Below are 13,617 nucleotides of genomic sequence, written 5' to 3'. Positions count from 1 at the left end.
TTGTGAAAGACGCCTTTTCCCTTTCTGTAAAATTATCGTTCCCATTTCCATGTCACTATATACATGCGTAAGTCTGAGATGAAGTAATTGCAGTTTCACAATTACTGAGGGCGGCTGCGCATATTACATCTTTTTATGCTGCAGGAAACATCAGTGTTATTTTCAACAAGTGTGATGTTTTGAGTTGTCCTAAATCTAAGTGTTCATTTGTGATTTCTGTATTTCAAAAACAAAACAAAACTACAAACTGGGGAACATGATCTATAATTATGGAAAATACTTTGAAAGCTGACAATTCAGAATCTAACAATCTACTCAAAACTCTGTATCTAAGGGTCTATTCACGAGCAACATCATGGCAAAGGTGCTTCTCAGTACCCGACCCTCTGCCTTTGAAAGCCTTATAAGAAGCAGATTCAGGGTGGGACTGAGAGGGACTTATAGAACCAAGGTGTTATTCTGGCTACCGCCAGGAGATGTAATGTAATTAATGTAATCTTGTTATATTTATAGTGCTGAAACCGTTCTAGTTATTATGAAATCGTTCTAGTGATGATTGATTTTGAGATGTTTTCCCGATTCCTTTGTGGTAAGCCGCTTTGAGCATGATTCTCTTTGCAGAAAAGCGACATACAAATAAAACAATTACGACACTCAAAACCCATAGAAATTACAATTGCAATTATCTATGCAATCTATCTGTCAAATTTACTATATTCAGGTAGCTAGAGTAATTTTACCCCCAAGAGTACCATTTGCAAATATATGAGGCAACCTAGGGAGAAGTTATTAATAAGCACAGAATGAAGTCTCTAGACTCCGTTTCTAGCTGTGATAAGAATTTGCATTCTTACCTTTAATTAGGAAAGTTTTGTGAACTCTGAAACTCCTGCTGACCAAAGGAGGGCAACTTGGCTCTTGATATGCTCTGCACACAGTAGGCTACCACTTCAAACCCACCAGCAAGCAGTCACTGACAGGTCTCATGTACTTGTCATTTGTGATTTATACTGTGGGGACTGTAGAATGTAGCCAAGGGTAGTGCGCCTGTGGGAATTTGAGGTCTGTTTTATTTCACAGAATGTATATCAATATGGGCAATGCAAGCTTGACAACAAGGAGGTCCACTGCCATTAGAATGTTGCAGCCATATGCATCATAATTAAAATGTGCATTTGGTACCTGTAGATTTCTACAAAATCCACTCAAAAGCATACGGTTACTGCCTTACATCAAGGGTGGGGGGGGTCTTTCCCCCGCTACCAAGCACCACTGTTCTACAGAAGAAAAAAATCAATCCTGGGCCACACACAAGTATTCCACTAATTGTCTTTATTAAGTGGATTGTAGGCTTTAAAAAAAATCTAGTTTGTATAAGACAGGTACAAATATCTGCTGGAAATGTAAAGAAAAAGAAGGCATCTTTTATCGTATGTTGTGGTCTTGTATGGTAATAAAAGCATTCTGAGAAATGATATATAATGAGTTGAAAAAAATGTTCAAACTAACTTTTATTTTAAAAAACAGAGGCTTTTCTACTAGGAATTGTGGGTGCTGACATTCCAAAGGAGCAGAAAAGACTTTTTATGTACATGATGACAGCAGCACGGATGTTGCTAGCCCAGAGATGGAAAGAAGACAAAGTCCCTACCAGAGAAGAATGGCAAATTAAACTGTTGGATTATGCCAAAATGGCAAAACTGACCGGGAAGCTCAGGGACCAAGAAGTCCAAAATTTAACAAAGAGTGAGGAAATTTTATAATTTATCTTGGAGACCACTGTAAGCAGATGAAAACGTTAGCAGGATTGCACTAACACTTGCAATGTAGCAAATACTATGGACACAATGCAGTGATATAAAATATGGACTACTGAATAATATGCAGTTGAAAGGGTTGACAATAGGACCCATGCCAGGGAAGGCGGGAAGTACAGAGATTCGGAGGAATCTTTAAATATTAAGGTGTATGATTGTATTGTCATATTTTTATACTCATAAAAATTATTATTTTTTAAAAAATATCTAGTCTGAATACAGTAAATAAACAGATACACCATAAAATAAGATTGAATCTTGGACACATTTGACTTACACAGATTCTGCTTTACACTCTTGGCTGCAGCGTCTGCGTTTATTGGGGGAAAGACCCTTCGAAAGTAAAGAGCCAAGGAAAAAAGCTCTCCTTTAAGCAGTGTTCATTGTCACTTCTCTGCAAGGAACATCCCCAAGTGCAGGGGAGAAGAGCCACGAGAACAGTGGTGCCCCACCAGTATCTGCTGGGAGGGGGCTTCCCCTTGGGATCTCAGGGGATTTGTGGAGGGTGGAGAAGGAAAGATGGCAGGGGGAGGAGAAAGCAAACTCGGGTAAGCACTTGGCGTGGCTTCTCTTCCCCTGTCTCACACCCATCGCCTCTTCCTTCTTCCTGCTCCTCCACAGTCCCAGAGCTAGAGATTGAAGCATGTGTATGGCAGCAGAGGTTTCGTGGCTGCCCCCCTTGGCGTTGGTCAAACACTGCGGCCTCCAGATGACCGGGGAGGGTTTCCGTTCTCCCAGCTTAGCTGGCTTTGGCTCACTCACTGGAAGGAAGCTGCCTGTTCAGTAGAGAGGGGCACTGCCAATCCCAGCATGCATTGCGGTTGCTCTCCGGGCAAGAAGCTGACAGCAGGGAAAGTGTGGTCTGAGTCAGCCCCACAGCAAGCATTTAGTTACCACAGGGGGAAAGAGAGAGGTGGCAGTCTAGTGTCCCAGCTGGGCTGGAAAGCAGCAATCCAGGGATTCTAAGGCTCCTGGACTATAAGCAACTTTGCGTATCCACACTCTGCCCAGAAACTAACCCTTGGATCAGATGCAATCCCACTGTGCCTAGAGGGACAGAACTGAGACTTTAAAATAAAAATGAGATGATCCCTAACACTATTGAATGATCAGGCGGTGCTGGTTATTGTGCTCTAGCAGGTAAGTTGTCCCCCCAACACAAACGTTTTTAGTAGCAACATTTAGTTCCAGGTAAACTAGGTTAGATTGCCATTTCTCTGCCTAACTCAGTGCACATTGACACAGAAGTAATTAGATGGCACTGAAATGGGACTTGTTCCCGAGGAAGTGTATGTAGGATCACAGCATGCAGTGTGGGTTTTCATTACAGATATTGAAGTGGAGATGGGGAAGGTTCTTCCAGGATGGAGACAGAAACCTTTGATTGTTACTAACATGAAGAGAGCCTTGCTAACTCTCCATTTTTCTTTCATGTTCTGCCACTTTTATTATCTTTACATTATTTCTTTACTAAATCTGGGAACCAGGCAGAGGGCCTTCTCGGTAGTGGTGCCCCCCTGTGGAACGCCCTCCCATCAGATGTCAAAGAAATTAACAACTATCTGACGTTTAGAAGACATCTGAAGGCAGCCCTGATTAGGGAAGTTTTTAATCACTGATGTTTTAATGTATTTTTAATCTTTTGCTGGAAGCCCAGCCAGATGGGCAGGGTATAAATAATAAATGATGATGATGATGACTGCCTGACCTCATGATGGGTGGAGCAAGCAGACCTCCCAGTCGATGGCGACTGTCATAGTGAGCACCAGATGGGAGGTAATGGGATGGTTGAGCCACTGTCTAACACTGCCAGCTCTGCATACTTTTGGCCTCTTGGCTCTTTCACACATACAAAAATAGTGGCTTCTCAACCTCTTCCTTCTCCATTTTCCCTCTGTTTTCCCCCAAGGCCAGTCTTGGTCCAGAGCTGCCTTCTTCAACAGCACTGTTCAACTTCCTCCTAGACACCACTGGAACAAGTCCTTGCCTTTTACACTGGCTTGGCCTTGACAAACTGCTTTACCCACCAACCTCAATGTTCAAGGGGTCTCTCAAAATTCCTGGAACAGAAATTAATTAAAAGTTGGAGGTGCATCCTGCCCTCAGGTTGGAGGTTTCCCTCAGTCCTGTGCTAGATGTCTATCAGAAGAGGCTGCGAACGAGGGCAAAATGACAACTTTGCAACCCAGAGTAACATTCCTGATGCCAGGCAAATATGCTGAATAGTCTGAATATGTGCAGGAATGTGGCACTTATAATGTCCATCCATGAATGCACAAACAGACTTCATTTGCAGAGGATGTGAATTTTTATGTGCTATCCTGATGCTAATTGTATTCAAGACATTCAGCCAGATCTTGATGAAGGTATGTCAATAAATTGCTTTGGTTTCTGTGGTGCTGAACTCCATGAAGAACCCATCTGTAAACACGTTTTTATGTTTCCCTCTGCCAAAAAGTTAGAAAGCACGACATACTAGCTTTCTAACCTTTCATTCAAGGTGTCTGTACTACTGATTCTCTGACAGAGATTCATACTCTTTCATGCTATTAATACTCATTTCCAACAAGACAAGACAAATTTATTTTAAAAAAAACAACCATTCTAATTGTCATGCTGTGTCATCATCTGCTGAAATAGTGAAAATCTTTTGTAACTCTTCTTGCAAGTTCCCTAAGGTATTCTTTAAATAAAGGGAGAAGCTAAATAGGCTTTCCTGGATAGGTTTGAGTCCAATTCTATTTTTAAACAAGCATTCAAAGACTTTTTCTACAGATTGGGTGACATGGATGAGGAAACACCCAAGATGGCTCATTTGTTCAAGCCTAATTCACACACATGCCACTATATTAGAATAGGGAAATCAGGCTTTGTCAAGATAAAAATGGAAACTAGTTTAATCTCAGTCAAAGATCCTACTGAAGTACACATGAAAGATTTCAATACTTATATTCTGGTTAGTCTTAAAGATTGCCCTGTAGATTTAAATTGTGTCTTCAAACTGACAATGCATTAATTCCTTTCTCCTAACTCTACTATAACAGCACACTGTCAAAAACCACTAAATTAAGCAATACCATAAAAGACAGACTAACAGCTGCTTTCTCCCTTATGATTTCCAGTGATAGGGCAGGTCTCCCAAGTCATAAATAATTCCACAATACAGGAATGTGTCCTTGACCTTACTAGTAAGGTGCTGGTGGTTTTATTTACAGGAACAGTTTTAAGAAACAATTCCACATGTGGAAAGTCACTTGTGGCAATTGGTCTCAACCAGTGCTGGATTTACGTATAGGCTAAACAAGCTATAGCTTAGGGGCCCAGTCTCTTGGGGGCCCCCCAAAAAAATTAAAGGGGAAAAAACCCAGGATGTACATTTCCAAAATATAAGATAAAAAACAAATAAAATAAAACCTATGTACAGCAACAGTGTTTTGTGTTGTGTAGGCTCCTATTTGTTATGTACAAATGGCTTTAGATACCTATTAGGTCCATAAATTACCATATAGCATATATTCAACGCAAAAAAAACAGCAACAATTTGTTGTTGACAAAGGGCAGCTGGACATATAGAGGGCACCATTACCTTCAGTAGCTTAGGGCCTCATCAAACTGGTCTCAACCCAGTTATTCCAAAAAGAGGGGCTGGAACCCCACGAATCAAAAATCTAAAGCAAACATATTTTAGTTTGACCTTCAGGTGGGAGGTGACATTAAGGATGAAGCAATACATTGGTGGTATGTGTGTATGGACAGGAACTGATAGTGTACAAAGAAGGAAGTCATTTCTGAATCATGATGGGTTTAACTAACAGATGAGTACACTTTATTAAAATAATTTGGGGTTTTATAAGCGCAAGTGTTCTTTAGTAGAAAACCTCTAAAGGTGGAGTCCAATGATGGTACAAATATTATGTTGTTATCTGGAGAACTTCAGATAACAGAATCATCAGATGAGGAAACAGCGATCAGCCCAATTTTTGGTGCCTCTCCTCTTTGTTTTCATGTGTCACTCTGACAGACAGAGGTGTTGAGACGCAGCGTCAGCTTGCACTTCATATTATGCTATCTCTCCCCCTTCTCCCTGACAGCAAGTTGCGTGACTGTCAGAAAGAGCAAGAGTCTTTCAATTAAAATTAATTAAGCTGCAGTTTAATGCAACATGATTTGTCATTAGTCAAGGGTTCTCAGGCTGGGATTTAAAACAAAGAAGAAAACACCCAAAGTGCTTTGAAATGGCAATGTAGCACTTAATTTACTGTAATGTCTTCTTCACTTTTCTGAACAGATCTCCTCCTATATTTCTCAATGAAGACCAATAAGGAGGTGACTGCCATTAGGTTTTAAGATTCTTTCTAACAGTAATTGCGGAAGGAAAAAAATGGTTGCATTTTCAATATGGGGAAGAAAACTAAAATGCTGTGCTATGTTTTTGTGACATTACCTAGATGTTTCCCGGGCAGTTTGCCACATATGTTTAAACAGGAGCAGCTGCTATTTAGCATGGGCAAGTTGATGACTGGCAAAATACAAGGCTGGCACTGTCTACAGAATCCCCATCATTAAAATTACAAAATAAGTGATGACGCCAGTTTACAGGGAAGGAATGCAAGCTAAACAAGATGTTTTTTCTCCATAATCTTTAACCTAATTCTTCCTTTTCCCAAAAATGCTCTTTTACACTGCAGAGTATCTAGGCTGCAGTGGATTTATCCCTGTGGCAAATTAGTCCAGCAAGAATAACATTTTAGTAGAACTATTATACACTTGGTGCTCTTTAGTGGTTCAATAATAACTCAGCACTGACTCGCAGCTCTGAACAGGTGCCAGCTCCCTGCTTGTGCACCTGCCAGAAAAACAATTTGAAGCTTCATCATGCAGGGCTATTCAATTCATTTTTACTTAATTAGCTGCAATCTAAGACACTAATGGGAATTCCTAAAATGACAGAATCATTTTGCTTGTTTACGCAAATGGAGGTTCAAGTTCAGGGCTTAATTCTTCTCTCTCTTTTTGGAGTTGTGCTTACTTGTGTTTATGATGGGATGAGTTTAGAAAAACAAAGCAGGAATTTCTGGATCGGATGCTGTTGGTCTATACGCATATTGGAGCATTAATAATTTCTCTCTCTTTCAAAGTGGTCATTCTCAAAAACGTTGCCTCGCAGTCAAATGTCCTTCCCTAATTACTATTTAAAATGACTTGCAATCAGAAGGAATGCAGAGAGCTCATTCCCCCAACCTTCAATGATAAAGAAACCCATGCTAAAGTGAATGAAAAATTTCAAGAGTTTTAATGCGCGTGGAGCCCAGTATTGACAAGCATATTGCAAAAATAATCCATTTGCTTGTTTATCCGAAAAGGGAGGTCACAGTTTAAAAAAATAAAGACAAAGGTCTAAGTGTATAGATTCGGATAAATTCAAAGCACTGCTGACCCTAATAAGCGAAGCTACCGTATTTTTTCGTCTATAAGACACTCCCATGTATAAGACACCACCTATTTTAGGGGACTAAAATTAAAGAAAATGGGGGGAAATGGCCCAGAGTTGTCACCCAACTGACAAACACTAACAATCGCAAGCAACGCACACCAAATTGACAAAGCAGCAGCCAATAAAAAGCAGCCCTTGCAGCAGACACCACTCACTTACCCAATCACAAGATCCTGCTGGCGGCTGCAACCAATCACCCATCCCCCCTCTGCACTATCCATGTATATGACATGGAGAGACCTATGGAGACCTGGTCTGAATAGGGATATTGGATTCATGTCCCATTATACATACTGAGACCAATTTTGGTCATCTGTCCCTTTAAAAATCCCTTGCCCTTCCCTGTGGAACCAACTGCCATAACAGTCATAAGGTTGAAGTGACTCCCGCTTCAGAATATCTGACGAAGTGTGTATTACACATGAAAGCTCATACCTTGAAAGCTTATATTTAGTTGATCTTAAAGGTGCCACTGGAATTATTAAGAAATATTTTTTTCATCTTTAATCTTGTTATTTATCATGTATAAGACGGACCCCCCCCCCCCAATTTTAAACTTTATTTTAGAGTAAAAATCCCTCGTCTAATACATGGAAAAGTATGGTATGTAGTTCTATACAATCTCAAGGTACTCAAGTAATTCAATAAAAAACTGCCAAACTTACCCAAGACCCCATATTCTGAAAGGGAGCTATTGCATACGGTGTAAGGAGCTTGCTGCTCCCACAGATGATTCATAGGAACACAGGTCCCCTTGTCAACATCTTGATCATGGAGCACATGGTGGCGATGGCTACAAAGATTTTTAAAAACACAATGACATTTTAAGAAAAGATACTTTTAGAAAAGGAAACCGTGGCAAGAGCACACACAGAACACTTTTCGAATGTTCAGAGTCTTCGCAATTATTACAACAATCATCGAGCAAGGCAGCTCAGTATTATAGCCATTTGCAGGCTGAGGACTGAGACTGGGAGATGGTGTTAGCCCCAAAATGGAAAGCGAGGGAGGTCCCAACTAAAGAAGAATGGCAACTTAAACTCATGGAATATACGCAGCTTGCGGACCTAACTTATAGAATAAGAGAACAAGAAGAACATACGTTTAAAGAAGACTGGAAAATGTTTACTGAATATATGGGGGGGGGTGTTTTGAGTACATTTGAAAACAGCAACATTTTCAATAAATTCAACAGTGTACATAAGTTTTGATGGATGTAATAATGGAATACAGTTGTAACTTGGAAGTCGAACGGAATCTGTTCTGGAAGTCCGTTTGACTTCCAAAATGTTCAGAAACCAAGCACGGCTTCTGATTGGCTGCAGGAAGCTCCTGCAGCCAATTGGAAGCCACGGAAGCCCCGTTCCAAAGAACATTCGCAAACCGGAACACTCACTTCCGGGTTTGCGGCATTCAGGAGCCAAAACGTTCGACTTGCAAGGCGTTCAGGATCTAAGGTATGACTGTACTGAATGGTTTAGTTTACGTAAAATATGCAGGGATTTATGTTATGCAAAATGAACCATGGAAAGAGAAGAAGGGAAGTCACTGATATGTTAAGGTTGTTTAAATGAATATTCTAAACTGTAAAACAGAAAATTTAATTTTAAAAAATATATCTAAATAAATAAATGTAACCCTTTTAAAAAAAGAGAGACTGGGAGATGATGGCTTCTCCAGGGCCACAAAGTGAGTTTCTGGCTGACCATAGATTTGAATTAGGTATTTCTCAGTTCACACCCTTTCCCATTACACAAAGTCTCATATTATTTTTCCACACGTTTGAAAGACTAAAGCTACGGCTAAAGTTATAAAAATTCAACAGCAGCATCCAGTATGGAAGCTACCGTTCACTGCATCTAGGCAGTTGCAAGGGATTAACCATTACTGTTATTTTAAATTAAAGCTCTTCAATATCTCAAGTATTCACTTCCGACAACAGGCTGACGCTGCTGCAGATAACTTTGCAATTGTTGCTGCGCAATGCATGAAGCTTTTAGTGGCATGCAGTTACACTCCATAAAATATGAAGTGTGGAAGCCATTACACAACAGGGCTGCTTTCGCTCAAATTATAATTAGCTGTGAAATTCTATTCCTCGTGCCTTGAGTCATGTGCAGCCTGTATTGTGCACCGGCTTTCAGCTCCTTGAGCACTTCTCAGGTTCAAGTCTTGAAAGAGCTGCATCCTCCGGTCCTCGTTGCCCACCCTTCATCGGCTCGCTGCTTAGTGCCCTCTAGAGCTCCATTAATCAGCATTAGAATGGTGCACCAAGGAACATTATCAAAACAGAGATGACTGAAGTAATTACTGTAATCCATTAACTCCCTGAGCAAGACTAACTGAGTGAAACACACCAATATGTTCAAGCTCTACAACCACTAAAGGAAGAAGGGCTATTACCCTGATAATAGCTATTCTGCGGTGCACGCCTGCCGAAGCTGAACAAATTGCCAGCAGAAATTCTGTTCTTCTAAAGCATCTTAGCAACAACCGTTCACCACTCTAAATAGAAACTAGTTAATATCGTAAAACCGGAGCCAATGGCATGCCGGAGGTTAAAACGCGACAACTACAGAAGTGCAATGGAGGTGGCCATTTTTGTCGACCCGTTTCCCTATAAAACCCCTCTAGCAAACGATCTACGCATCGTGTAGCAAAAGACAGTAGGCAAATATGGTGGGATTCTAGACCATATGGTTTTCGGAAGCAAGCAGAGGTGTCCTGGTTTTTGCATGGGCCCCGTTCTTGAAAACCAAAACCTGCCCACCAAACCAAGCACACCAAAGGGTTTACTGTAGCATTCACTCGGATAAGCTAGTCTGCCACATTCAGTGACTTCCTTTGTGGGTAACCATTTAAAAAAAAGCACGTTCTCCCATATGTAGTCCCCGATCTCCCATATGCAGTCTGAAGTGTTGTAGCTCACTTCAGTCTAACAGGTCATTGATCCAAATAATGTACAGATTGGCTCTAAAAGTCAAAAATCTTCCAACCTGCATGAGCACACTGAAAGAGAGAAAAAATTCAGTGGGTCCAAATGGGATCTATTGCAGCACATGAAGTGCTCTTTGTTCATGGGTTCCAGCCAACCAATGCCATTCCATTCTATTTCCCCTCCCCCAGTTTTATTATCCTTCCTCCCACAAAAAAGACACTCAGGGTTCTGCGGTCACTGAGTATACTCCTACCAGCTGTTTAGGGTTTCCCCCTGATCTTAGACCCCCCCAAGTTTCCCCCCATCTGCAAATCTTAGAACTCCCCTACACCAGCTGATACATCCAGTCTTCAGTATGGATGCTGCTGCTTTGGCTATCTAAGGATAGGTTCTCAGTAAAGAGGTTTGCTATCATATAAAATCAAATAATTTTAATTACTGCGGCATTATGATTGTATTTTGTGATTGCTGTGTGCTGCCCTGTTGCGACAAAAGATTGCAGCGTGAAGTGTCCCTGTTCCACATTCCTGTCATTCAATTTCATTCTCCTTCCCACTCGAACCTTTCACCCTGCAACATGTTGTCTTTGGCACCCGTCTGTCTCGAGAGACAATGGAAAGCACCTCTGGGGGTGAAGCCAAACTTCCAGAGAATCACAGCGCCTGCTGTGGCTGCAGAGACCAGTAACTCTTAACCTCTGTCTCCCGTGTTGTTTTTGCTGTGTTAGTAGCATCTAAGTGATCTCTCCAGGACACAAGTCTGGGCAGCACATATGGAGGTCATGGGCTGCTCAAATGACAAGACCCCCCTCTCGACCACTCTGATGTAAACCAAAACAGCAAGTCAGCATGCTCAGTGTGCTGTTTTGGGAGTCCCCACCCCAGTTAGTTCACCTACCCTTTTATGCTGTTTATATACCTGTTTTTCTTTGCCTGATCTCTTTCCTTCCACCATCGCAGTAGCTCTCCCTAACACCTCTTCCTGAGCTTTTGCAATTACTTCTTAATTCAAATTCATGTTCATACTCAACTACCTCATGCAATTACATGTGCATTCCCCTATAGCATTTAACATGTTACCTGTTACACACAGCAAGACATCCATCCCTCAGAGTGACCCAGTTTAGCATTAACTCACAGCAAAATCCGCATGACATTTTCTACCGGATAAGCAGCAGCTGTATTATACAACTCACCTGAAAGTGCCCCTTTCTACATCCTGCCCACTTAGTCGGACATGGATACCTTCCTTCAACAAAGACCCAAAAGCCATGTATTCCCCCAAGGCCCAGTCGACAACTCGGTTCTTTGTCATTTCCAGTCGACTTCTCAAAATCCGAGAAAGTCCTAAGTGGGGAGAAGGAGGAGAAAAGAAGAATTACTGGCTGCAATTAACAAAAAAACAACATTATCAGGATACCAATACATGTCTCCATTCCTAAGATGAAGACTGGAGTGCTAAGAAAATGCAAACAAGAAAGCAAAACACTGATAACTAAATGGTGACCTCACCTGAATGTCTTTTTGACTTTCCTCCCTTCTGAATTCTTCTACTAGTCATTCACAATCCAGACAATTCAATTCAACCACAAGTTCATTGTCCTTATATTGATAACATTTCACACAATTAAGCTCCAGCTATATTTCAGTTCTCGGTCTTAATATTTTATCTCTCCACCTACACTGATCCACTGCTCCATAGGTAAACTATCACAATTCCTGCTTGCTAATCACACTAAAACTGAATACCTCTTTTATTGTATCCATCAACGATGGTATACTTTTACACCTCAAGTTATTAGCATATTTCTTTTTAAGAATGTTAAGACTGAAGGCTTGGAAAACTTATACTCCCTTACATAAACAAGTTCCAATATCGAAACCGTTCTGCTTTTTGTTCCACTTTTTAGTTATTCAAAACCCTTCACTGTATATATGAGTGAGCTTGCTTTATTCATGAAATAATATAGCCGAATAGCTCTGTCTAATACATGAATTAACCACATTTTCAGCTTCATTCATGAAAAAAGCAAATCCTTGCCTAATTCAATATTTTTATGACAGGCAAAGTTTCTGTCTTATTCATGAAAAGTCTTGCGTAGCTAGCTGTGCTGTTTCATGAATAAGATTTTGCTGAATGATTTTGGCAAGCAATATTTATTTTATGAATGAAGCAATTTCAAAACTGTAGTATGGTTGATACATCAAATCCATATCAACCTAACAATTGCCTATTAAAAATTAGAGGCACCAAGCAGATGGTTCACTCTAAGCACCATGTTACTTTTCAGTGTTTCAGGAACATGTGTGCATATTTAATAAAATATTTACACATCAATGCATAGCAACAGAGGACAGAACTAGAAGCTACACTTTGTATATAAGGATTTCTCCAGATACTTACTAATGAATAATGATATTTTGATTTAATAAGAAAGTGTATGTTAATTACATGCCACTTGAAAACAAAACATTGAAGATGTGTAATTGAAAGCTTTGCTGTAATAACTTCTCAGGAATTTTAATTGTATAAAACAACCCCTGTTGATCAATCTCAGAGGAAGGAAAATAAATAAAAGAAAGACAGATGTGATCATCAAAGCATTATTCAAATCTCACACAGCTCATAATGTGACTTTACAGACCCACGTTAGAGAATGAATCAATGCAGGTTACAGACCATGCAGCAAATGTAATTTGCTAGCTCTTGCCTCCAGAGGCAAAAATCTCTGCAGAGGCATTTTTAACAATGAGATGTAATCCCTCAAATCTTGTTGATTCCCTTGAGAACCTCTCTCTTTCCAACCTCTTCCCAACGTCCACCTTTTCTTCTACATTTTAATCACTTTTAAGTGTTGTGCAAAGCATCAGTTGAAACATTTTTCTTTAAAGAATGTTTTCACATGGAGAAATATAAACGTACAACTAAAGTAGCACCACCATGAATCATATGGAGAGCTAAACAGCCAAAGATCAGCCAATCCACAGTAATTCCTCAAGGACATATAACATGGCTTTACAGTCAATCAGCCCCTCACATAAATGCAAGTACTATTAATTTAACACTAATTCAAGTGCCACAACTTCCCTAGTCCTTTGCACAATGTCTGCCAGACCACTGAAGTTAACAATAAACTCATGATTGCTTCAATTCAATAAGGCTGAAAATAATAATTAGCAAAGCTCATTAATGTTGCTTGTACGAGCATTAAGCCTAAACAAAAAAGAGAAACATACAACCTCCTAGCTGGTAATGCTGTGCACTTGTAGTATGTACATCAAACACTACTTTTTAATGGAAAGGGATATGAAAGGGAAGAAGTTTCTTCTGTTCAGGAAACAGACGGCGTTCCAAATTCAGGACAGGGA

At 40.3% G+C, this 13,617-nt stretch overlaps 1 protein-coding gene across 2 annotated transcripts in view; it reads right to left on the bottom strand.

Annotated features, from left to right (window-relative positions):
• Nucleotides 1-13,617, bottom strand: part of OGDHL (oxoglutarate dehydrogenase L) — a 64,041-nt gene that overhangs the window by 14,889 nt on the left and 35,535 nt on the right. For both annotated transcript variants that reach the window (XM_081004909.1, XM_081004908.1), the window contains exons 15-16: nt 11,445-11,595; nt 7,977-8,104 (exon numbers count right to left, since the gene is read on the bottom strand). In XM_081004909.1, the coding sequence (XP_080861035.1) occupies nt 7,977-8,104; nt 11,445-11,595 (279 nt within the window). The remainder of the gene's footprint in view (nt 1-7,976; nt 8,105-11,444; nt 11,596-13,617) is intronic.

This window comes from Podarcis pityusensis (assembly GCF_964106645.2).
Source record: "Podarcis pityusensis genome assembly, chromosome: 5".
In the NCBI taxonomy this organism is placed as follows: Eukaryota; Metazoa; Chordata; class Lepidosauria; order Squamata; family Lacertidae; genus Podarcis; species Podarcis pityusensis.
The sequence above is the reverse complement of the archived record's forward strand: the minus strand, read 5'-3'. Positions and strand labels throughout refer to the sequence as shown.